This window comes from Protopterus annectens, chromosome 9.part0 (genome assembly GCF_019279795.1).
Source record: "Protopterus annectens isolate FY-2018-M chromosome 9.part0, PAN1.0, whole genome shotgun sequence".
Taxonomy (NCBI): domain Eukaryota; kingdom Metazoa; phylum Chordata; order Ceratodontiformes; family Protopteridae; genus Protopterus; species Protopterus annectens.
In genome coordinates this window covers 696,801,171-696,825,430 of record NC_056743.1, presented here as the reverse complement: position 1 = coordinate 696,825,430, position 24,260 = coordinate 696,801,171, and the positions used below count along the sequence as shown (strand labels likewise).

Below are 24,260 nucleotides of genomic sequence, written 5' to 3'. Positions count from 1 at the left end.
GTAGGTCCAGAAACTCTTAGTCTTTTCTTGGATTGAGAGAAATCTGTTGATTCCCATTGGAAGTGTTCCCGGAGGGTGTGGAGGGTTTCCCCAAAGGAAAAGTCCTCTGGAGGTGATGCAGAAGGAATAGATTCGTCTGCATCTGAGTCTTCATAGGCAGTAAGAGGATTTTCCTCTTCAAAAACAGAAGAGTCAGATCCCTCTGAGTCTAAATCCGACTGGATGTCTGGAGAAGGTTCTCTTCTCCTTTTGGCTGGTGTGGCCGGATTACCCCGAATGAAAGTGATGAGATCCTCCACCATTTTAAGCATTCTAGTTTGAGGAGGGGAAGGAGTAGTGGAATGGAGACTTTTTGCTGTTTTCTTTGGAGTAGCTCCAAGTATGGCCTGAACAGCATCCCTCGGTGCTGTCAGTGTGTTAATCAGAAGAGAGGGCAAAGGCCTTGAAGTGAATTCTGAAGTGCGAGCAGTATCCTCAGAAGCTAGTGCCTGCATAGCAGCCCTGGACCCAACAGAGGCAGAGACAGCTGCAGGCTCGTTAGACGATGATGTTTTCTGCGGCATACAGGCCTCTGAAAGGGTCTCAGTAGAGGCCTGTGAAGTAATTGAGTCGGACATCAGGGGCTGCAAAAACATCTCACTGAATTACGAAGAACCGACGACCCTTTTAGTGGTGGTGTCATCGGAAGGCTTGGCCTTATGCGGTCTGTCTCTATCCTTATCTTTACGTTTTTTCAGAAGATCTGTGGTTTGCTGATGTAAGCCATATCGGTAATCGCAGATAGAAGACGAGAAGATGAAAATATCTGGCTACAAACAGAGCTCTACGATGAATAGTTCTAGCGTTAAAGAGGGCACAGAACCAACAGCGGGGTATGTCGTGATCTGGACCTAAGCAAGTAACACAGCAAGAATGGAAGTCTCGGTGTGGTATTTGTTTTCCACGGGCAAGACAGTTATTGACTTTTTCAGACATCAGTTAGTGGAAGAAAAAGGAAGGATCCCCAACGGGGTACTCAGCTTTAGATGTTTTCAGTTGAAGTTCGAAATCTAGAGACAGCCGATCGGCACTGTTGCGAATTGCATCTGCTGCGGGCTCCACGACAAGAAAGACTGAGGTAATGGCGTCACCTGCTCTCCTGTATAGCTTGGATGACCTGATGTCAGCCAGCAAGTGACAGCAGACGATGTACAAAACCTTGACTCTGGTATTTGGACTGACTGAGGGCTACCACAGCATGGATAACCCAATGGTTAGGAATGCAGCAATGAAACACAAAGAACATTTATTGTTCTTAAAATGTTTTGCAATACTTTGGAGCTTTTCTCCTTGACAGATGGGTTTGATTCCAGCTTGCGTCAGCTGAAAACTCTCTAGCTTCACCATATAGATATATATATATATATATATATATATATATACATACATATACACATATACATATACACATAAGAGAGCCAGACCAAAAAAAACTTTGAGGTTGGGGGATGGAGGGGGGCAAGTCAAGGATGAATAAACAGACAACACAGATGGAACATTATGGTAAGTACATAAATTCTTTATCTGATGTTGTCTATCTTCATTTCATCCTTGACAGATGGGACAGAGTCCTCGGCTACTCTAAAACTTGAGTGGACTCAATGAAGGATATTCCTGAGCACCGAGACCAAGTCCAGTTTGTAATGAGTGATAAAGGTATGGGAGGAAGCCCAAGTAGCTGCTGTGCATATATCACCCATAGAGGCTCTGGACTGAAAAACAGCTAAAGTAGCTATAGACCTTGTAGAATGTGCTTTGACTGGTCTAGGCAAGGTCAGTTTATTCTTATCATAAATGTAGGAAATGCAGTCTTTTAGCCATTTTGAGAGAGTAATCTTACTGACTGTCTTGCCTTACTTTGTACTGGAAAAAGAAACAAACAATTGAAATGATTGTCTTATATTTTTTGTTCTGTGAAGATAAAAATGTAACTGTCTATGGGCATCTAATAAATGAAGGGCATATTCCCCCTTTTTAGAATGATTCAGGAGGAAGACCGATAAATTAATAGTTTGGTTAATGTTAGTCTCTGATACTACCTTGGGAAGAAAGGAGAGGTTCAATCTCAAAGACACCCTTGTCCTTATGGAACACTAGGTAAGGAGGTTCAGATGATAATGCCTGAATCTCTGAAATCCTCCTGGCAGAAATGATGGCTACCAAAGGGAGTGTCTTCCAAGAAAAACTTCAGACTGCATTCCGCAGATGGTTTGAAGGGAGGCTGTATCACTGCCCAGGGTACTAAATTCAAATCCCAAGGAAGAATTGGATATTTGAACGGGGGGGTTTAGTAGAAGTGTGTCTCTGTGGAATGATTTGCAAAGTCTGTAAGAGGCCAAGGAACATTCACCCAGACCATTATGAAAATTAGAGCTAGCAGCTAACTAGTTTGATGGTGGAAGGAGAAGCTCCAGCATTAAACAGAGAGGATTTTAGTCCCAGAACATGTTCTATGGAAGCAGAAAAGGGGTCAAAACAATGGCCCAAATAGAAAATCTTTTCCACTTACTAGAGTACAGTTTGCGAGTGGAAGGCTTGTGAGCCGACAGAAGGATGTGGCATACTGGAGATGAAATATTAGGACGCCTGGCAATTAATGGAACTGAAGGAACCATGCAGTCAGGTTGAGGTTCATAATATTTGGGTGAACAAGACTGTCTTGGATCTGTCTCTGCATCCGGAATCCAAGGTGATTGAATGAGATAAGCCCAAAGGAAGGGGAACCAAACTTATCGAGGCCAAAAGGAAGAAATGAGGATTGCTTTGCTCTTCAACTTTGGCCCTTTCTGTAGAAATTTGGGAATTAATAGTATTGGGGAAAGGCATATAGGAAGCTGGGGGACTTTCCTGAAAGGGGAATGAGGGTGAAATAATTACACTTGTTTACGGGAGATGCAAACCGGCCACAGCAAGGGTGAGCCCAGTGATGGAAAATCATCTTTGCCACTTTTAGATTCAGACACCAGTCATGAGAAGGATGCACATGCTCAGCTTGTCTACAATCACACTGGAATTCTCTGGAATTTGCATTGCTATTAGAAAGTGGTTGGAAGAGGTTGCTCAATGCCACACTCTGACGGCTTCACAACACAGGGGGTAAGATGCAATTCCTCCCTACTTGGTGATGTACCAAACCACTGACATACTGTCGGTTTGAATTGCAATAGTCCCTTGAGGAAGAGCTGCCTGAAATGCTTGCAACGTAAGAAGCACTGCTCTTATCTCCAGGACACTGATGTGCTAGTAAGCCTCTTCTACGGACCAAATGCCTTGGACCATCTTGCCCAGAAAATGCCCCACCCCCCAAACCCCATCTGGGAGGCATCCGTGGTCATTATGGCTGTGGGTTCCAGAAATACAAAGGGGCAACCTTGAAGGACTTAGTCGGACAGCATCCAACAAAGATCCATTTTGTAATGATTGGTGATCAGGACTTGATTTGACAATGGGTGATGAAGGCTAGACCACTGTAAGGCTAGCAGCCATTTCAGGATTCTCATATGTAACCTGGCTTGCAGCACTAAAGTTATAGAAGCTGCCATAGAACCTAGGGCTTGTAGGACTGAATGTCCTTGAACCTTCTTCCGATGGAGTAACTGTTGTACCTGATCCACAAGTCTTTGATGTCTCTCTGGAGGAAGGGATGCTGTTTGATGTCTAAGTAGTCAATGCTGCCCCTATGAATTTTAATGTTTGTGTTGTAGTTAAATGCGACTTTTCTAGATTTACTGTGATCTGCAGATGTTGAGGGTGTAGTTTCTGGCTGTTATCAACTGATGCTTGGTCGAACTGGTTATCACCTGGTCATCCAAGTACAGAAACACTCGGAATGTTTGCAGTCTCAAGTAAGCTGCTACTACTACTGCAATGCATTTGGTGAACACCCTGGGGAGCTGTAGTGAGTCCGAAGGGCAGTGCTCTGAACTGGTAATTATTGGCTCTCAGCCGGAAGTGGAGGAACCTTCTGGAGTGCTTGTCCATTTTTATGGTAATATGTATCTTGAAGGCCTACAGAGCACATCCAGTCATCTTTCTTCAGAAATGGAAGGATAGACTGTACCGTGACCATCCAGAACTTTGTTTGTTGAACTAATTTGTTCAGTACGCCGAGATCCACTATTGGTCTCCAGTCCCATCTTTTTTGGCACTAAAAAGAATCTTGAGTAGATTCCTGATCCTTTTTGATGTAATGGTAATTGTTGGATGACTCTTTGTCCAGCAGTTTTTGTATTTCTTGTACTGCTGCATCCCTCTGATTGGGTTGAACATCAGGTTTTTTATTCAAAGCAGGAGGGGCTTGAGAAAGGGATTGATATAGCTTCTGGATATAATCCTTTGCACCAAAAAATCTGTTAATACGTGTCCCCCGACTGCCTCCAGAGGAAGACAATTGGGCCTCCCTTCAGGAACGCTGAAAGGGTTTGCCTGGGAAAGAATCCCTAAAGTTCCGGTTTTGTGGACCACCTCTGCCACAAGGGAGGCATCTTCCAGATGTAGCTAGGCAGGTGCCAAAAGCCTGCAGGTAGACAGATTCCTCAGAAGAAGGGTTTTTGCACTTCCAGCCACCCCTCTGTTTTAAAATTTCCAAGATGTCTCCAAACAAAACATCTTCAGGGGGTGACAGTGGGGATCCTTCCCCCTCATCGAAATCTGTATCTTCAGTGACTGATTTCTGGGGGGAATCCAACTGCTTCCTCTTACACTTCTTTTTCTGAGGGATCTCCTCAGGGGATAATCTAGGGAAGTATCAGAAGATGATGATACCTGTGCCTGTGACACCTGAAGCTTCGGCACCCACTGGCCAAGTAGAGAGGCAGGTGGAATAACTGAGCTTGAGGGGGGAATCTGTTCTGAGGGTGAAGGCACCTACTGAGCCTCTGCAAAAGAAAGGGCCCTCTGCACAGCTTCAAAGGCTGGCCCCACAAGACGGAAGGGAGCCTGGAACCCAGAGAAACTGCTTAAAAATGGGGTCACCTCTCGCTCAGAAGAACCAATCTTCGAGACCAAAGACGGAGCCAAACTGACACGAGCAGATGCCCCAAGGAGCAGAGACAGCTCTGAAAAACCTGGAGTTGAACTCCACTCCCCAGAACCAATGGGAGGTCTCTGGTTCTGAAATAACTGAAGAACTCTAGGTAGCTACCAGCTACGAAGAAGGGAACAACTCTGGAACTGGTACAGTCAATACTGGGAGACTTGGAACAGAGGACTCTAAGACCTCACAGGAGGTTAGAGAAGGAGTAGTTAATGGTGTGAAAGAATTATTTGGTACTGAACCCTGTGGGGATTAGCACCAAAGGGGGATCAGAAAGCCTTCTAGCCCACAAGAATGTATTCACTAGCCTCTCCATGTCAAGCTCTGAGAGACTTTTGGTGGAGCAGACCAATGATATAGAGGAAGACTTAGGCCTCTGCAGGAACACCTCTTGTAATTCATCAGCAAAAGGGTTATTTGAGGGTGAGTAGGTCATTCTAGGTAAAGTCTTACAGGTTCATAGGTGCTTACTAGGCTAATGACCACAAGGGCCGTTTTAAGCCTAGCCATACATCCCAAATCTTTGACAAGTTTTGATACCCTTGATAAGTGTAAGCAAGGGCTTGCAAAATGAAACATTTACAAGCTAGGGCCTGGGAGATGAACCATTTACAGGTTGCCTATGTCCATTAGAGACATAGGTGCCAAACCAAGGATGAATTTCCTGTTTCTCATCCATCTGTCCAGGTTGCACTTGAATTGGGTTAGGGAGGAACTCTGCTTCACATGTATGGGGAGCCTGTTCCAGAGACGGGTAATCTCTGGGATACCTACTCGTCTCTCCAGCAGGTCCTATTTATATCACAGGCAAGGGTTAAGTCTTTAGAACCGGTAATTCTGGTGCTGTTTGGTTTGAGGATATTCAGGAGGTCCATCAGAGTGGGGTCTGACAATGCCCTGTATGTCAGGCATAGATCTCCCTTCAAAAGCCTGTAGGAGACAGAATACAGGGATAGAGCCTTGAGGCAGTCTACATAGGACATTTTACTTACGCCTTATATTCTTTTAATTAGGAACCACTGTGGACGTTCCAATCGTTGGATATGCCTGGTTAGGTACATACCAAAGGGGGCATTGTACTCAATGATAGGTCTGATGAATGTTGAACACAGTGGAACAATGACTTCCTTGGACTTGGTAATAGTTTCAGGTATCAGCACTTTCGACATCTAAGGGCTCGAACTAACAACTGGTGCTGGCGTAGACAGCACCGGAGTGTCAAAAGCAGAGACCTGTGGTTCCATAGAAACTACCGGAATGAACGGCTTCAACTTTTTAGCTTTCAGAACTGACGGAGAGGTGCTCCCCTAAGAACATCTCTGATTATATTTCATAATACCAACAACAATGGTTGGTGCCTGATGACTTTGCAACAGTACAATTATTAATATTGTTCAAAAGAGAATTTTCTCCCCTCCCAAGGAAAAACAAATCACCTATAGAAATTTCTTGCAGTCTGTTTTGACCCCAGAGTTAGTTGAGAGGAGGTTTCTGATTCTACATTACTTATGGTTTGGTTTTAGGGAAACATCATTCAGAATAAATAAATCTGATACAGTTTTACCACTACCAAAAATCATTCATTCATTCTTTCTCTGCCTACCCACTTAATCCAAACTCCTACATTACAAAAAAATCATTAATTCATATTTATGAACACACACACACACACACACACACACACACACACACACACACACACACACACACACACACACACTGTACTTAGAAGCAAGTTGGATCTGCACTAGATTACTTACAGTACATTTTTGGGATGTGAGCAAAGATCAAGCTAGCACCATGCAAAATCACATGCAGCCACAGTGAAAGGATACAAAATCTACAAAGCAGGCATCCTTGCCAAACGACAGAACTAAGTGCTATGAGTCAGTAGTGCTAACTGTTGTACCACTGTGCTTCCCTAAGAATTAATTCCTAATAAAACTGTACTTTGATAACAAAATTGCAGTCAAAAAGTCAGTGCAGGATCCCACACAGGTACCACCTGTAAGAAAATAATGTCACGTTAACTAGAAGTCATCATAAAACAATAAAAATGAAAAAGAAAAACCTCAGGCAAAACTCAAATGTTCTCTGTCAGATAAGTATAATTTCTAAAGCAAATCACTCAACTACTTTTCCATTTAGTACTATAATCTATGAAAACATCAATGAATTTCTAAATGTATAATTAAAAGATACATATATAATGTATTACAGCATATATGTATATTTCTCAAATACAAAGGAACTGTCAAGCTGTGAACAGCAAACTCTGCCTCATTTTCAAAACAAAGAACACGTACCTTTTTGTCCCATCCACATATCATGCTGCCTATAGACAGTCCCATCCCCCGGTACTCAGACAGCATATTAGACAATAACTTGGAAGCTGCTGAGACTGATATTTCTTCCTTGTTTCGGAGTCTGTATATTCTGCAAATGAAATATTTGTTTTAATGCCTGAACATGACTGCTGTCTAAACACAAATGGTTATGTGGAGCATTTCTAACTATACAGAAGGACAATTTAAAAAAGGCATTTTTATGAATGCTTATATTTTACATATTTTCAAAAAGAAAATTAACCAGCATGTATGACAATATTCACAATAAATTTTAAAATCAGCTTGTTGACAATAAAGACCAACACAATTAAACAAGTATATTATGCCTCTGTGTTTAAGGCTGACTGTTCAGTTTGATGCCATGTTTATTTCACATCTCAGTTTTCACATGTAGAAGGATGTATGCCATCATTAGTTCATATAGTCATTAAACTTGGATTTAAGATGAAATTCTAATCTCAGGGAGCCATGTTATTAAACAAGGGGATGTCAGTAGTTATATATGATGTTACCTTATGTCATTAAAACTGGCTGCCCCACTACAGACAGGCTCAGTGTGTGGAACTGCTTCAAAAGTGTGTGTATATATTATTTATTTACTGCCGTTTTTCAGCTAAGGCCTGGGGAGAACAGCTCCAAGGTATCACATTTTATGTAACCAATATTTACAGTAACACATTTTATGATGAAGTTTCAGTGAATACAAATCACATTAATCAGTATAACAAAAGTTGTATTGATATTCACAAACATTAAATTTATAAACCTTTCAAAGACTTTACAGATAGAAAAATGGTGTATAAGACAGGTAGGAGTAATTAAGAAGCACAATAGAGTGCGGTATTAGGGGAGATAAGCAAATCTGAGTGTTAACAGAGACATACCCCCGGATTCTCAAAAGCTTGCAAAGAGTGCAAGATCGGTGTAGGACCTCAAGCAGGCAATATGTATGCCATGCGATCCAGGAACAGCCTGCAGGGGCGTGCATGAGTGCTCCTGCACTAATCCTGCATGGACTAAGCCCTGGTATGCAAATCACCTCATTTGCAGGAGAAATCTATGCAAATGAGGTCATTTTGCAATCCAGGAAGCTTGCAACAGTCCGTGCAGGACTAGTGCTATCTGCAGAAATGTACTCGGTTAGTAGAGTACATTTCTGCAAAATCCAAAACGGAGCTGTGACAGCCCCAAATAAAGGCTGCATATCATGTAGTAAGCATGCCAATAGCCAAGTATAAGGTCATTGGCATTGCAAACAAAAAAAATACAAAAATCAGCTTTTATTTTTTTTTAGCCGATCGCGGCTGTTTAAGGGTAGGGCAGCGGCATGCAAATGGGATTGGGGGAAAACAATAAAATAAACCTAAAATAAGCAGTCTACCTAAAATCACTATTCTGCCATGCAAGTCAATGGCAGGCAGAAGACAACCTGGCCAGTGAATAATGGTTGCTAAGGGGGGAGGCTCAGTGTGAGACATGTAACTATGCATTAGCAGGCAATCCTATGCAAATGAGAGGAAGGATAGTGAATCCCAGTTTTTCCCAGCATGTGAGTGAGGTCCCAACACTGTAAGAGTAGGAATAGCTTGCTGCAAGCCTAGGAGGTAGGTGACATCATGGAGGAGGTGTCAGGCATACTGTAAGCGGACTGGAGCCCTATGGCTCGGGTATGCTCCTAGCTTAGCACAGCTAGGGGGTGTGTCTAAACTTGCTTAGCACTCTTTACAAAGCCTAGGCGGGTGTGCTCATCATGCAACAGGTTTTACAGGAAGAAAAAAGAAGTTAAACCAGGAAATAGCAGCAGTGTGCACATTTGAGCACTCTGTTTGTGCGGCATGCCCACAGGCTCAAACAGGAAGGCAATGGGAAGGGAAAACAGCAGTAGGAAGGTAATCAAGGAGAATTAGCTTAGCTGGCAGGCTAAATATATCAGAATCAGCCAATTAAAGAGGCAGCAGACCAGCCCAGCCCAGACCACTATAAACTAAGCAAACACCTTCCCCTCTGTTTTTCCCCCACACTATACACCACCAGTGTATAAAAGCAGGGAAATTTTAACAAACAAATGTACAAAATGAGAAGGGCTGCAGCAGGCAACATAGAACAACATGTGCAAGAGGCTGAGAGCGGTGAGGATGTGAATGCTGCCAATCAACCCACAGTGAGGAGACGGAGAAGAGTGTACAGACCCAGGGTAACCTACCATGGGCTACATGAGCTGGAGATTGGTGGACAGAGACCTCCTACAGCAAATTGTTGAGCTGTGCCGGCCACACCTGACACACCAAACTGACCAAGGGGAACCCATCCCAGTGGATACCAAGGTATGTGTAGGCCTAGGAATACTAGCCACAGGTACCTCCCAAAGCTCACCTGGGGATATCATGGGGATCTCACAGGCATCAGCATCCAGAGTATTCCACCAGTTCCTGGATGCCATGTCAGCACATGCCAGTGAGCACATATATTTCCTTAACAACCGTGAGGTGTTGATCAGCAATATGCATCTCTTTCACCAAATAGCAGATTACCCTGAGGTAGTGGGTGCTATAGACTGCACGCACATATGCATCAAAGCATCACCCTGTGATCAGGGTAGGGCCTACATCAACCGCAGGGGCATCCCCTCCATCAACTGCCAGGTCGTATGTAATGAATGTGTGTGTTGGCTGCCCTGGAAGCTTTGATGATTCCCACATATGGCATCAGACACAGCTGTACTAGAAATTTGCCAATGGGGACATCCCCTACGGCCACCTAGTGGGGGGTGCTGGTTACACACTGGAGCCGTGGCTGATGACACCCATCAGAAATGCACACAAACCTAAATAGGAATGCCATAGTGAGGCACACGCACAGACCAGACTTATAATAGAGCATGTGTTTGAGATGCTCAGGTCACGGTTCTGGTGTCTGGACACACCCGGTGGAGCCCTGCAGTACTCACCAGCTACATGTACCCAAATTGTTACGGTATGTGCTATGCTACACAATACGATCCTGTGGAAATAGCTGCAGCAGGAACAGCATGGGGAAGGGCCAAACAGCCCCCCACCAATGCCAAGGCCTGCACAGGCACACAGTGACTCGGAGGAACAACAACCTGAGCCTGCCCCAGTAGGCAGACAGAGATGTGCCCAGTATGCCGAGGCTGCGGCAAAGAAACAATGCATAGCACATACACTGACACAGTAGGGACCCAGGGAATGACCCCTCTCTCTGACTCACACATACAGTAAACAGGATCCAGCACCAACCGCAAGTTTGGCACACCCTCAAGGTAAGTCAATCATCCTACCAATTGCCGAATGAAGTAGAATGTGTTGTTACCTGTATCTATGGTATGGATGTGAGCATGCATGGGAATTGGGTGGCTGAATGTTATGGCAGCAGACAATAGACACCCATAGTGGCACCATGACATCTGTAACACATACTGGAGTCACCATAGTAGCCAGTACTACACAGGGGGACAAAAAAAGAAGTTATGTACTTACCATAATGTTCCATGTGATTTGTTTACCTCACCTTTATTCTCACTGATGGGTTCGGAGCCGATCCTCGGCTCTGACACGGCTGATATCAAAGCTAAAGGTTTAGCAATAGCTTGAGACCAAGTCTCTTATCCCATGATGCACTGCTGGAATTACCTCAGATCTTGTTTGCTGCGTGTACTATATCCCTGGAATTTGTCCACTCTCCCAAAAAGGAAAAGAAATAATAAGAACTGAACAACCAGGATGATACCAGCCTCCGAGTCAAATGTCAGCCAGGTGGGGGATGGAGGGAGGGACGTGAGAATAAAGGCAAGATATACAACTCAAATGGAACATTATGGTAAGTACATAACTTCTTTACGTGAAGTTGTTAAATCTCGCCATTTATTCTCATTGATGGGTAGCATATCCCTAGCACCCACAATCCTGGGTGGCTCACGGGAGTACATTTTTCAGGTCCGTAGAACCAAAAGAAGCCCTGTCCCTGGAGGCCTTATCCACTTTGTAATGAGTGATAAAAGTATGAGGCTTAGACCAAGTGGCTGCAGCACAAATGTTATCAAGGGGCAATTTGGCTTGAAAAGCAGAAGATGTAGAAACAGCTCTGGATGAATGAGCCTTTACTTTGTGTGGCAAAGGTATATTAGCAGTTGCATGAACAAATGAGATACAATCCGATAACCATTTTGAAAGGGTTGTTTTAACCACTGGTCTACCTTTTCTGGCCTCCGAAAAGGATACAAAAAGTTGATCTGATTTCCCAATATCCTTAGTTCTGTCAAGATAAAATCTGAGCTGTCTGTGCACGTCAAGTTTGTGCAGCATGTATTCTAATTTGTTGGAAAGGTTGGGAAAAAAAGACAGACAACTCAATGACCTGATTGATATTAGACTCAGAACAGACTTTAGGCAAAAATTAGGGGGTTGTTCTGACAGATACTCTATCAGCATGGAAAATCATATAAGGAGGTCTGAGACACAATGCTAGAAGTTATGACACTTGGCGGGCAGAAGTAATGGCCACTAGAAAAATTGTTTTCAAAGACAAAAATTTGAGATCACAAGATGATGCTGGTTCAAAGGGGGAAATAATTATTTGAGATAGCATAAATTTCAAACTCAAAGGAGAATAAGGAGACTTCAGTGGGGGCCTCATGTGAAAAGAACCTTTGAGAAAAGCCTTCGATAACTTATGGGCCATAATATTTAAACCATCAATTCCAAAATGGAAATTGGATATAGCAGCTAACTGAACCTGAACTGTAGCACCTGCTGCTCCCTCCTTAAAAATCATAGTCAAAAAATCTAGAATGGACAACAATGGAGCTTGAAAAGGATCAATTTTTTGTGTGTCGGCCCAAATGGAAATCTCTTTCACTTACTGCGATATAATTTTCTGGTGGAAGGCTTATGGGAAGACAATAGTGTTGTACGACAGGGAATGAAGCCTGGCTATGTGGGGAACTGGATCAGCCAAGCAGTTAGCTTCAGTGACTGCAATGAAGGATGGAGGTCCCCTGACGGGTGTGTCAGCAGATCTGGAACTGGGTCTAGGATCCATGGATCCTCCAGCAGGTGATGGTGAAGAAAGGGAAACCAAATCGGTCAAGGCCAATGGGGGGGCTATAAGAATGACAGACCTTCCCAGTGACTTTGCTTTCTGTAAAAATCTGGGTATCAATGGGATTGAAGGAAATGCATATAGGAGACCCGGAGGCCAATCGTGTACAAGTGCATCTCTCGGGGGATGTCCCGGAAGTGGTATAAGGGCAAAGTAGCTTCTGCATTTGGTACCGATATGACTGGCAAAAAGTTCGCAGCAAGGTTGGCCCCATTTACGGAAAATCCTGTCCGCAATGTCTTGGTTGAGAGGCCACTCATGAGGCAACAAAATTGCCCTGCTCAGCTTGTCCGCTATCACGTTGGATTTCCCCAGGATGTGCATTGCTAACAGAAAATGCTAGGATGACACAGCCCATTGCCATACTCTGAGGACTTCTCGACAAAGGGGGGTAAGACTTGGTTCTGCCCTGTTTGTTCAGGTACTAGACCACTGACATGTTGTCTGTCTGAATTGCAATCATCCCTAGAGGAAGAGAGTCCTGAAATACTGCAACGCCAGAAGTACTGCTCTCATCTCTAGAACACTGATATGCAGATGTGACTCTTGATCCGTCCATGTGCCTTGGGCAGTCTTTCCCTGAAAATGCCCCCCCCACCCTATCAGGGAAGTGTCTGTGGTCAAAGTGGCTACTGGGGGGGGGGGGGGAGCACAAAGGATCGTCCCATTGTGACATGGAGACGTCAACCACCACTGAAGGCCCCTCTTGCATGAGTTTGTGATGAGGATTATATGGTTCATTGGCAATTCCAGGTAAGACCACTGGGTGAACAGAAGCCATTGAAGAATTCACATATGCAGCCTTGTGAGAGGAATGGCTAATATTGCTGCCGATACCAAACCTAATACTTTCAAGACCTCTGCGGCTGGAGCTCTGTTCTTTGACACCAATGAGACGATGTGCTGGCGAAGCAGTGAGACCCTTTTGGCTGGAAGACGTAGAGTGCTGGTTGAGGTATTTAACTCTGTTCGTATAAAGATGATATGCTGTGATGGCGACAAGGCAGACTTTTTGAAGTTGAACGTAATACCTAATTGGTTGCAGACTGTCGGAGTGGATTCGGTTGCCTGAGTCAGTTGATGCCTGGTGGTGGAGGTAAGGAGCCAATCATCTAGGTATGGAAACACCTGGAATCCTAGATGTCTCAGGTGAGCCATGACCACTGCCATGCATTTGGTGAACACTCTGGGGGCTGCAGTGAGACCAAAGGGCAGGGCTCGAAACAGATAGTGATTGGCCCCCAGCCGGAAATGCAGGTGATCTCTGTAGTGTCTGTCCATCTTTATGTGGTACTACGCGTCCTTGAGATCGATGGAGCACATCCAATCGCCTTTCCTTAAAAAGGGAAGTATGGACTGAAGTGTGACCATTCTGAACTTCTCTTTCTTCACAAATTGGTTGAGTCTGCGGAGGTCCAAGATAGGTCTCCAGTTTCCTGTTTTCTTTGGAACCAAAAAGAATCTTGAGTAAGTTCCGAATCCGGTTTGATCTGCTGGAACTAGCTGGATGACTTTTTTTCTAGCAACTTGTGGACCTTATAGTTGCTTGTTCCCTGAAACTGGGTGGAATGACAGGAACAGGGGTGAAAGAGAAGGGTATGAAAGACCCTCTGGAGATGATGCTGTGTACCCAGGCATCAGATGTTATGTCTAGCCAGGCATCTGGGTATAAAGACAAGCGACCCCCGACTACCTCCAGAGCAGGACAACCGGGCCTCTTTTCAGGAGCTCTGGTGGAGCTGACCAGAGAATTGACCTCTGTCATCCTGCTGTTGTGAACCTCCTCTGCCGCACGGCCGGCGTCTTCCATTATAACCCCCTCCTCTGCCGCTAGAGGGGGGTTTTGCCACGTGTGTCCTGAAAGGCTCCTTGGGCTTTTCGGAACCACATCTTTCCGCCCTTACTGCCTTTACGATAAGACAGAGTAGGGTTAAAAAAGCAGACTCTGACAGCAGACAGAATCTTTCCTTCCTGCTCACACCTGGTCAAAGTTCCTTGGGCCTTGGGCCCAAACAAGGATGAGCCATCAGATGGGGTGTTGATAAATGAAGACTTGAAGGGCTCTGCGAAGGAACAGAGATGCATCCAGGCATGTCTACGCAGAGCAATGCCTGAACTTGCAGCCCTACTCGACCCATCAGCTGAGTAAGATATTAGATGCATGGATGAGTTCACAGTCGAATTTAGAGTAGCGAGCTGGTTGGTAACTTTGTCGGAAACCTCTGCAGCTACCGTACCCTGAAGAGTATCTCCTAGCTCTTTCAGGAGATCTCCTTGGAGTCTGGTGAAGTGGGTTAAATAGTTCAGTGATCGAAGAGAAAAAGTCACTGAACTGTACACGCATTTCCCATATCTATCCATGATCCTAGAATCTCTGTTAGGAGGATGGATAGATGAGGAAGTCACAGACATTTCCTTCTTGGTGGCCACCGCCATGGCATCAACAGGCACTCCCTTAGTCAAAAAAGGTTTATCCACGGGGGTGGGGATGAACTTATTTGGCCTCCGAGGGACAGGTTCCATGGACTCCGGCGACTCCCACGCCCTACGAAAGATCAGATCCATGAGCTCGTTGTACGGTGGAGACACCCAAGAGGTGGAAGGTTGAGACCTGAAAGCCTTCAGAAGCACTGACTCCTCCTTGGTAGGGCTTTTGGACTGCCAATCACCCCTCTGCCTAAGGATCTCTAGTATCTCTGCAAAGGAGACATCCTCAGAGGGGGATCGAGGGAACCCTTCTGACTCATCCAAGTCAGTGTCAGATGTCAAAGACTCTTGTGGGGATTCCAAGTGTCTCCTCTTACACAACCTCTTCCTGGGGACCTCCTCAGTGGGAGCCTCTGTAGAGGTCCCGGAAGAGCAAGGGGCGCCCTGTGGGGCTACCTGAGGCTCAGAGTCTCTACGCTTGGGTTGGCCGAGGGAAACAGAAGCAGACACAGGAGTTTGAGGGGAGGAGGAAGCCGGACCTGATGCTGAAGAGGTCCTTGGAGACATGACTCTCCTCATAGCTTCGAAAGCACAATGGCTCTGATGAGAAGGAGTAGATGGACCCAAAGGAATCGTCTGATCCTCCTGTATCGATGCCATGGGCTCCGAGCCAGAGGTAGGAGCCGAGCTCATCTAAGCCGAAGCCCCAAGAGGAAGAGTCGGCACCGACAAGTCAGTACGACTATCCTCATCGGACCCGACAGGAGAGTGTCGGCTCCTAGAGTCCCTGGTCGGTGCCGAGGATGTCCGAGCAGACGGAACTGAAGATACCAGAGCAGGTCTCGGCTCCACAGGATCAACAAACATCAGATTGGCCTCCTCCAGCTCCAAAGGTCTGGTACGGCTTGGAGGAGGAGCAGTCAAGTCCAGGGTGATGGTCTTCAGCTCTGACGGAAGTGTCGGAGCAGACAACAATTTGGCAAGACCTGGTGCCCGTAAGAGCTTCTGCACCAACCGGTCAATATCCAGATCTGAGAGGCTGACAGAAGACTTCGATGAATGCACAGATGGTGCCGAATGAAGCAGAGGAGATGATGGAGTCTCAGAGACCGTCTCCAAGGCTGTGAGCTGGCTCTGACAGGAAGGAACACTCGGTTCTGAGGCCAGTGGAACCGATGCCCCTGAATCTTCCATTTTTTTAGCCTTCTTAGATCCCTTAGAATCTGCTGACGATTTTGAAGACTTTGAGGACTTCCTGGCACCATCCTAGTCCCTCAATGCTTCAGAAAAGGGTTGCTTTAGCAAGCCTCGATCTACCAATTTTCTCTTCCTTTCTAACAATACCCTGGATGAAAAAGAATGGCAAATGCTGCAAGATTCTTGTAGGTGCACTGCTCCCAAACAATAAACACACTGAACGTGCCCATCAGTGACTAAAATCTTTTGACCACAGTCTGGACATTTCTTGAAGCCAGACTTGGTAGGTTTTTCTTTCCCTTCAGACATAATGTTTGTATCCACAAACTCTATCACAACTAAGAAAACTAGAAAAAGTTTAACACACACTTAAACAATGCCCAAAGAGGCCACGCTATATAGACATATATGTATATGGCCAAAGCCAAAACTAGTTGAAGAGGCCACTAACATATTTATGGAAGGGGCTAGCACTCTAACACTCTAACACCTAAAAGTATAAGAATATCAGAAAAAGATTTGTAAAAACTTGCTAATTTGTAGAAAACAGTCTAGAGCAACGCTGGAAACCAAGAGATCCGTGCCGCGGCAAACTAGATCTGAGGTAATTCCAGCAGTGCATCATGGGACAAGGGGCTTGGTCTCGAGCTATTGCTAAACCTTGAGCTTTGCTATCAGCCGTGTTGGAGCAGAGGATTGGCTCCGAACCCATCAGTGAGAATAAATGGCGAGATTTAACAACTTCACATCCCACTGCAGGAAATGTGCTGAGCGACATGTGTGTCCATATGACCCACACATGCCAGTCAGGGCAGTTCACATACTCAACAGTCTCAGCCAGCAGGACAGGTGTAGACAAACCCAAACAGAGCCTGTGCCATGGCTCCTGAATGATGGCTATGATTCACCTCCCCCCAATGCCTACAAAGACAGACTACAGCAGGGCAGGCAGTGGGATGTTAGTTCTGAAGGGTAAGAGGTCAGACAATAATATGTAGGGCAACCAAAGCCACGATCTGTAGTACACTGGTATGCCTCTTGTCAGCATGATAGTTAATACAGAATGAAATGGAGTACCTGACATACCAGTACAGTCATAGCAAATGTGTACAAGTGTCACGTGTGCTCCCCACATCCTACACAGTAATGTAATAACAGTCAGGTGTGCACCCCCGTCCTGTGTAAAAATGTAAAACTAGTTGGCTGACCCACCCCCCATCCTATGCAGAAATGTAGGAACAATCAATGCCAAATGTTTGATGGATACCCTGCAGAAACAGCATGCCACCTGTTAGTGTACAACACCAAGGTCAGCATTGCAGTACAAACTACCTGGACTCGATCCACGCATTAAATACAGAAGGCCATACTGGGCATGCTCACACACACATGAAAGCCATGTCTGCAAACACCAGTGGACCAGACATATCTGGCAGTTGCAGTTGTTAGTGCAGACACTCGTTAGTAGGCACCATGCATGCCTTGCACACACATTGGATAGGAATACAGACATATATGCAAGGACAACACACTATAATAAGCCAAGGGTAGACGTACATAGATGTGTGGAAGAGGGTGACTGTGACAAGGAGCCATCCAGGGCTGTCCCACACAGCCAAAGGGCCCCAAACACGAGGTTCAGATGTCACTCACTGCAGATACTAGCCACCAGCATCTGTCAGCATTACAGACTACTGGTACATGTGCCAGCTGTGAAACATGACTTTGTTCTGAGGAAGTTGGGAGATTGCTCCCGACGAAAAGTAGATTTTACTCTTCGTACACTTAACCTTTTTACGCACTAAGGTTTGTGTTATCAGCCGACTTGCTGTGTTTTCAGCCGATTTGCTGAGATACCAGGTTCTGTGTTTGGTGCAAGAAGTTAGTTATTTTTTACGAGTTTGTACAAGGAAGTAGACATCTAGCAGCTGTATACATGTACTTGTGAAATATGATCCTATGTTTGCCTGCATGTGGTGTGTCAACCTCTAGATGAATGGGTTATGGCCCATGCACACACACTGCCCTCCCCATAGCCCTACTATGACAAGCCTGCTGAGGTCATCCACTGTAAAATACACCCTTGGGAGAATTGTAGCCCAATAATCTCTGTGGCGCGTACCATAACTTCGTATTGCTGTAGTATGATAAAATAGTTGGGTAGGAGTTCTACTCCCAGACATGGCAACTGTGTGTGTGTGTGTGTCTGTGTAGAGAGCAATGCTTTTTAGGGTAGTCACACTCCCTACAATTCAAATGCTCATTTTTAGCAAGGCTGCTGATGTCATCCACCTAAAAATACACCCCTGGGAAGGACATAGCCCAGTAATCTCCATATGCGCATCCTGTAACTGCGTACTGCTGTAGTAAGATAAATTAGTTAGGTAGCTGTTCTAATCCCAGACATGGCAAGTGTGTGTGTATTTGTGTGTGTGTCTGCCTGACTCTGTCTGTGTAGACAGCAATGGTTTTAGGGTAGTCTCACTCCTTACAATTCAAATGCTCATCTTTGGCAAGGCTGCTGATGTCATCCACCTAGAAATGCACCCCTGGGAAGGATGTAGCCCAGTAATCTCCGTAGCACATCCAATAACTGCATACTGCTGCAGTGTGATAAATTAGATAGCTGTTCTAATCCCAGACATGGCAAGTGTGTGTGTGTCTGTCTGACTCTGTAGAGAGCAATGCTTTTTAGGGTAGTCACACTCCCTACAATTCAAATGCTCAACTTTGGCAAGGCTGCTGATGTCAACCACCTAGAAATACACCTCTGGGAAACATGTAGCCCAGTAATCTCCATAGCGTGTCCTGTAACCGCATCCTGCTACAGTGTGCTAAATTAGTTAGGTAGCTGTTCTAATCCCAGACATGGCAAGTGTGTGTGTGTGTGTTGTGTCTGTGTAGAGAGCAATGCTTTTTAGGGTAGTCACACTCCCTACAATTCAAATGCTCATCTTTGGCAAGGCTGCTGATGTCATCCACCTAGAAATACACCTCTGGGAAGCATGTAGCCCAGTAATCTCCATAGCATGTCCTCTAACCACATACTGCTGCAGTATGATAATTAGTTAGGTAGCTGTTCTAATCCCAGCCATGGCAAGGGTGTGTGTGTTTGTGTGTGTGCGTGTGTGTGTGTGTGTCTATCTGACTCTGTCTGTGTATAGAGCAATGCTTCATAGGGTAGTCACACTCCCTACAATTCAAATGCTCATATTTGGCAAGGCTGCAGATGTCATCCACCTAGAAATACACCACTGGGAAGGATGTAGTGCATCCTGTAACTGTATACTGCTGTAGTTTGATACAAGCCTCTGGTAGGGTTCTATACCCACCCATGGCGATTCTGGATGTCTTGTGTGTGTTCCAATGTCTGCGCAGGGAGCAATGCATTTTAGTCTAGTCACACTCAGTACATTTCAAATGCCCTATTTTGGCAATCCTGCTGATGTCAGTCATTGTGAAATACACCTTTGGAGAAAGAGTTCTGCAGCCTTCCACGTGGTGCGTCCTACAACAGCTCCATGTTGTAGTGTGATATAGACCTCTATTAGGGGTTCTATACCCACACATGTCGGTTGTGGATGTTTTGTGTGTGTGTCACTGTCTGTGTAGGGAGCAATGCATTTTTGCCTAGCCACACTCACTACAAGTCGGATGCCCTACTTTGCTAATCCTGCTGATGTCATCCAATGTAATGTACACCTTTGGGGAAAAGGTACTCCAGTAATTTCTGTGGCGTGTACTATACCTGCTTAGTGTTGTAGTGTAATAACCTAGTTAGGTAGGGGTTCTACTCCCAGATGTGAAAGGTGTGTGCATGTGTGTGTGTAACTCGTATCCTGTGTGAAGGTGTGTGTGATACCTGGGCACAATGTGGAGTGGGATTTGCAAATTTCTTATATGATGGCCCTAGTATATATATCACAATGTCCACCACACAGGGATAACAGATGTGAAATAGCAGAGAGGCTGGGGTGCAGATCCATACCCATACATGACATCAAGGCCAGGCAATCAGTTAGCAACTCCAATATTACCAAGAACAAACTCTCAACCCATGTCCCACACACACACACACACACACCTAGGCAACAGCCAATATGTGGGTAGTACACTGCATATTGGCCACTGACAGTAACTATGGAGTGATTGCAGTGGGCTACAGAGAGTATGGTACTCTGTCCATCTGTCCAATAGGCACATACATGCACACAGTGCACCTTCCCCATGTTCCCCACTGGACATAGGTAACACCTGTGGTGCCATCACGTGACCCACAAAGGACATACCATGCCTGAAAACATGCCCTGTATGGACAGATGCCACTGACACCAGGGAATGCTGTTAACATGCTATCAATGTAGGTGCAGGGTAAACCTGCCATCCATTACCAGTTCCCGCCACAGGTGGCCAAGACTGGCACATCTGCTGATAATCTGTGTACACAACATGGGCCAGACACACTAGGTATGGTTCCACGTGTCACTGTACATGCATGTGGGAGGTGTGCACATCCCAGACACCATCCATATCATGGACTAAGGAACACATACAAGGCAAGTGACGAACAGCACTGGCCACACACAATAGTCACCCAGGTGACTAGATGGGGGATACAATACCCACCTGTGTGGGCAAATGCAGAAACCACAGCCCTGAGCCACAATGCTGACCATTGTCATGTGGCCTGATGCCAAGGTATACCTATCACCTAGCCTTGTATAGCCATCTGGCACAGTTGGCACCACACACCCATGCAGAAATGCACCCATGCATGTCAGTACTGGCACTGTGTGTGTGTGTGTGTGTGTGTGTGTGTGTGTGTGTGTGTGTGTGTGTGTGTGTGTGTGTGTGTGATCACATCCACACTCACTACAACCCCCATTGGCATACTGAAGCATGCTGTCTGATGTCAGACACCTCCCCATACCCTTTGCCCATATCACCTCTGTATGACCCCTGTGGTGCATGTGATACCTGCACAGTATTGTGTTGTGGCAATCTCACTAGTGATGGGTTGTATTCCTGGCCCTGCCAAGTATGTCAATGTGTGTGTATCCCTGTGAGAATGTGGCTGTGTTGTCACTGACAACTGTACATGCGGACAGGCATATGTACTACATCTACCGTATAGCTACCATATCCCTGTTGCAGATGTCACTCACCATCACATATATGTTCTGAGGGTTCCACAACATGTAACCTATGTGGCGCATCCAATAACTGCATAGAAATGGGATAGCACAACACAGTCAGCAGGGGTTTGATACCCTGTGCTGGTAGGTGTGTGACACAAACATGCTTAGGTTTTACAATCTCTCCTCACCCTGACATGTCTTTGCCTCTGTCTGCCTCTCTCACTCCCTCTGTGGTGGATGTGGAGACCTGCACCTGCTTTGCTTAGGCTGCAGCATGTGTATTTTCAGTGATGCACATGACCATCTGATGGTCTCTGCACGAATTGCAGCCCTCCCCTAGCTGATTGCATGTGGAACAGCTGTGATAATATTCCCATAGCCAATTGTATGGAAACACACTCCAGTATCTAGGAACATCATGTTGATGTTGGCCCTTTTCATTCACTGTGAGCAGGAACTAGATCTGTTTGGCAAACAGCATCTCAGATGGATTGGGGATTTACCTCTAACAACATACACTGTGGGGAAACAGGGCAACACACAGGAGGTAGATGTGCCTGACCTGACTATAGACTGTAAGTGCTGCTATACTGCATGTGGAGTAATGTTGGTTTAACAGTGTGTTTGTGGTTATGGCTGTTCTACATGTTTTAATACCTGCCATGTCAGTTCTTTGTTTATGAGGAATCCGCATCTGCAGGGTCATCTGCAGACTGGGTAGTGTGTTGTGCCCTTGGTTTCATGCGTTACCCACAGAGCATGTATCTGTGAACTGCACAAGGTAGTGTGAGGATTGCAGTCTGTAGATGGTGAAAGCCGTGACAGTTAATGACTTCATATCCCTCATATTAAACATGAGGCAACAAACCTCGTTACAACAATAAATGTATGAGGTTATCACAGCAACATGTCAATATTGATCCTGTGTATGTGCTTCCAGCCACAACTCTGTCAACCTTTGTACATATGTCATGTATTAAGAGGTACATATGTGCTGAACACCATCATTAGTGTCATCATATCTGATAGCAAGCCAGCATATCCGATAGCAAGCCAGTGAGATATCAGAATGCTACACATGTTATGCACAGTAGGGGTTACATTTGATGACATAACCTGGACATTCTGTGGTCATTTTACAGTACTGAGGTCTGTGTACCTATGGTGAATATCGACAGTGTGTGTATTGTTAATATGTTCTTTAGAATGTGTATAGACTGTGGTAGATGTCATTGTTATAGGTCCCGTCCTATCTGATGTTACATGCTGCTCCGCTGTATGTTACTATATTGGCTTACATGTTTGTAGGGCCATACACACATGTCCCATACCACAGCCAGCAGACGAAATCATGTAGCAGCCGAGTATATGTAGGGTTAGTCTGTGAGTGGCACATATGAGGATGGTGTTGAACAGATAGTCCATATACTGTACTTTTATGCTAGCTTACCATATGTGGCTGTATTCACATTGGTTGTGGTTATGCACTTTCAGACAGGTGTATCTTACCCTGTGCTGTGACATGCTTGCAGAGCCTGCTCTATATGTAGGTACATGTGCATTCCCCCAAAGGAGATGTAGGCCAGTGTTGAGCCAGTCTGCCTGTAGCCTGTACAGTGCACTGTTACATGCCTAGCAGCTTAGTGTACTTACCCAGTGAGATGTCATGTGCAGACACTTGCCAGATGTACTGCTGCCAGGCCTAAACCAAAACAGAGGCTCTACTGATAAAAATTCCACCAAAAATACCAAAAATCAGTCCGTGGGAGACCACAACCACTCAATTTATTATTAACGTCAGTAAAGTGCAATATAACGTTTTCGTCAGCATAAATCATTGACTTCATCAGATACATAGTGGATTGCCATGGTCTAGCTTATGTACTATGTTGCAATCAATTAAAACTTAATACAACCACATTCACTGTTTAAATACTATACAGTCAATATATACTTTAAAAATGTTTATAAATGATACACTGTAATTTAAAAAAAACTCATTTTTAAAAACAATCACCTAAAACATCAATGTTTTGAAATATTTATATAAAAAATATATAAAAGTTGCTTCAAAACACCTTAATATTTATAAAAAAATATATAATATATATAATATAATTTCACAGCTTACCAGCTTTCAATTTTAACAATGGGACAATAGATATAGTGTCATTTAAGCCAGGGGTTTTATTGGCTTCTAAAAATATTTGCCAGTAGGTTTCCCTGTGCTCTAATCTAATCTCCCAAGGACCCCCTCTATAGTCTCGGACCATGGTTTCTAATACAAAAAATTCAAACCTGGCCTGTTGGCATATCAATGTATGCCGAAACAGGGCATTGTTAGAATTTTGTTTCTGTACTTCATAAATATGCTCGTATATCCTCCTCTTCAGGTGTCTTTCGGTTTTACCAACATAAAACCCTTGACATTTTTGACAGGTGGCTATATATATCAGTCCTTGACTATTACAGTTGGAATAAGCTGTTGCCCTTATCCATCTGTTTCTAGCTGCAATATACTGCTGCCAGGCCTCCCTTAACAGGCATGTATGTCAGACAGAGCAGTGGGATGCTGTATAGATGTATGTCAATATCTAGTGAGTAGTATGTGGCCATGGAACCCCTGTACCAGCAGTTATGTGTCAGGCCAGACAGGGATGTGTGAATGCATAACCTATGGTGGCATATGTATACCAGTCGTTGTGTTATTTCCATCTACATGGCTGTTAACATCCATACTGTCATGCATGGTGCACGTTTTGCACTAAGGGGTTCTGTGTATACCTCTGGACTGTAAAGAGTGTTTGAGAATGTCCACATATATTGGCCAATATCTGTGCTACAGTCCACAGGGGCATTACGTGCTAGCAGTGGTTCTTTACTATGATGTCCTTAGGATTTCTGTCAGTAGCCAATGGCACACATGTGGAAAGCAGATGTGACCTCCCCCCAAAAAAT

At 44.9% G+C, this 24,260-nt stretch overlaps 1 protein-coding gene across 1 annotated transcript in view; it reads right to left on the bottom strand.

Annotated features, from left to right (window-relative positions):
* Window positions 1-24,260, bottom strand: part of LOC122811461 (proteasome subunit beta type-8-like) — a 376,079-nt gene that overhangs the window by 89,343 nt on the left and 262,476 nt on the right. The window contains exon 4 of the mRNA XM_044083316.1: window positions 7,381-7,510. Coding sequence (XP_043939251.1) covers window positions 7,381-7,510 — 130 coding nt within the window. The remainder of the gene's footprint in view (window positions 1-7,380; window positions 7,511-24,260) is intronic.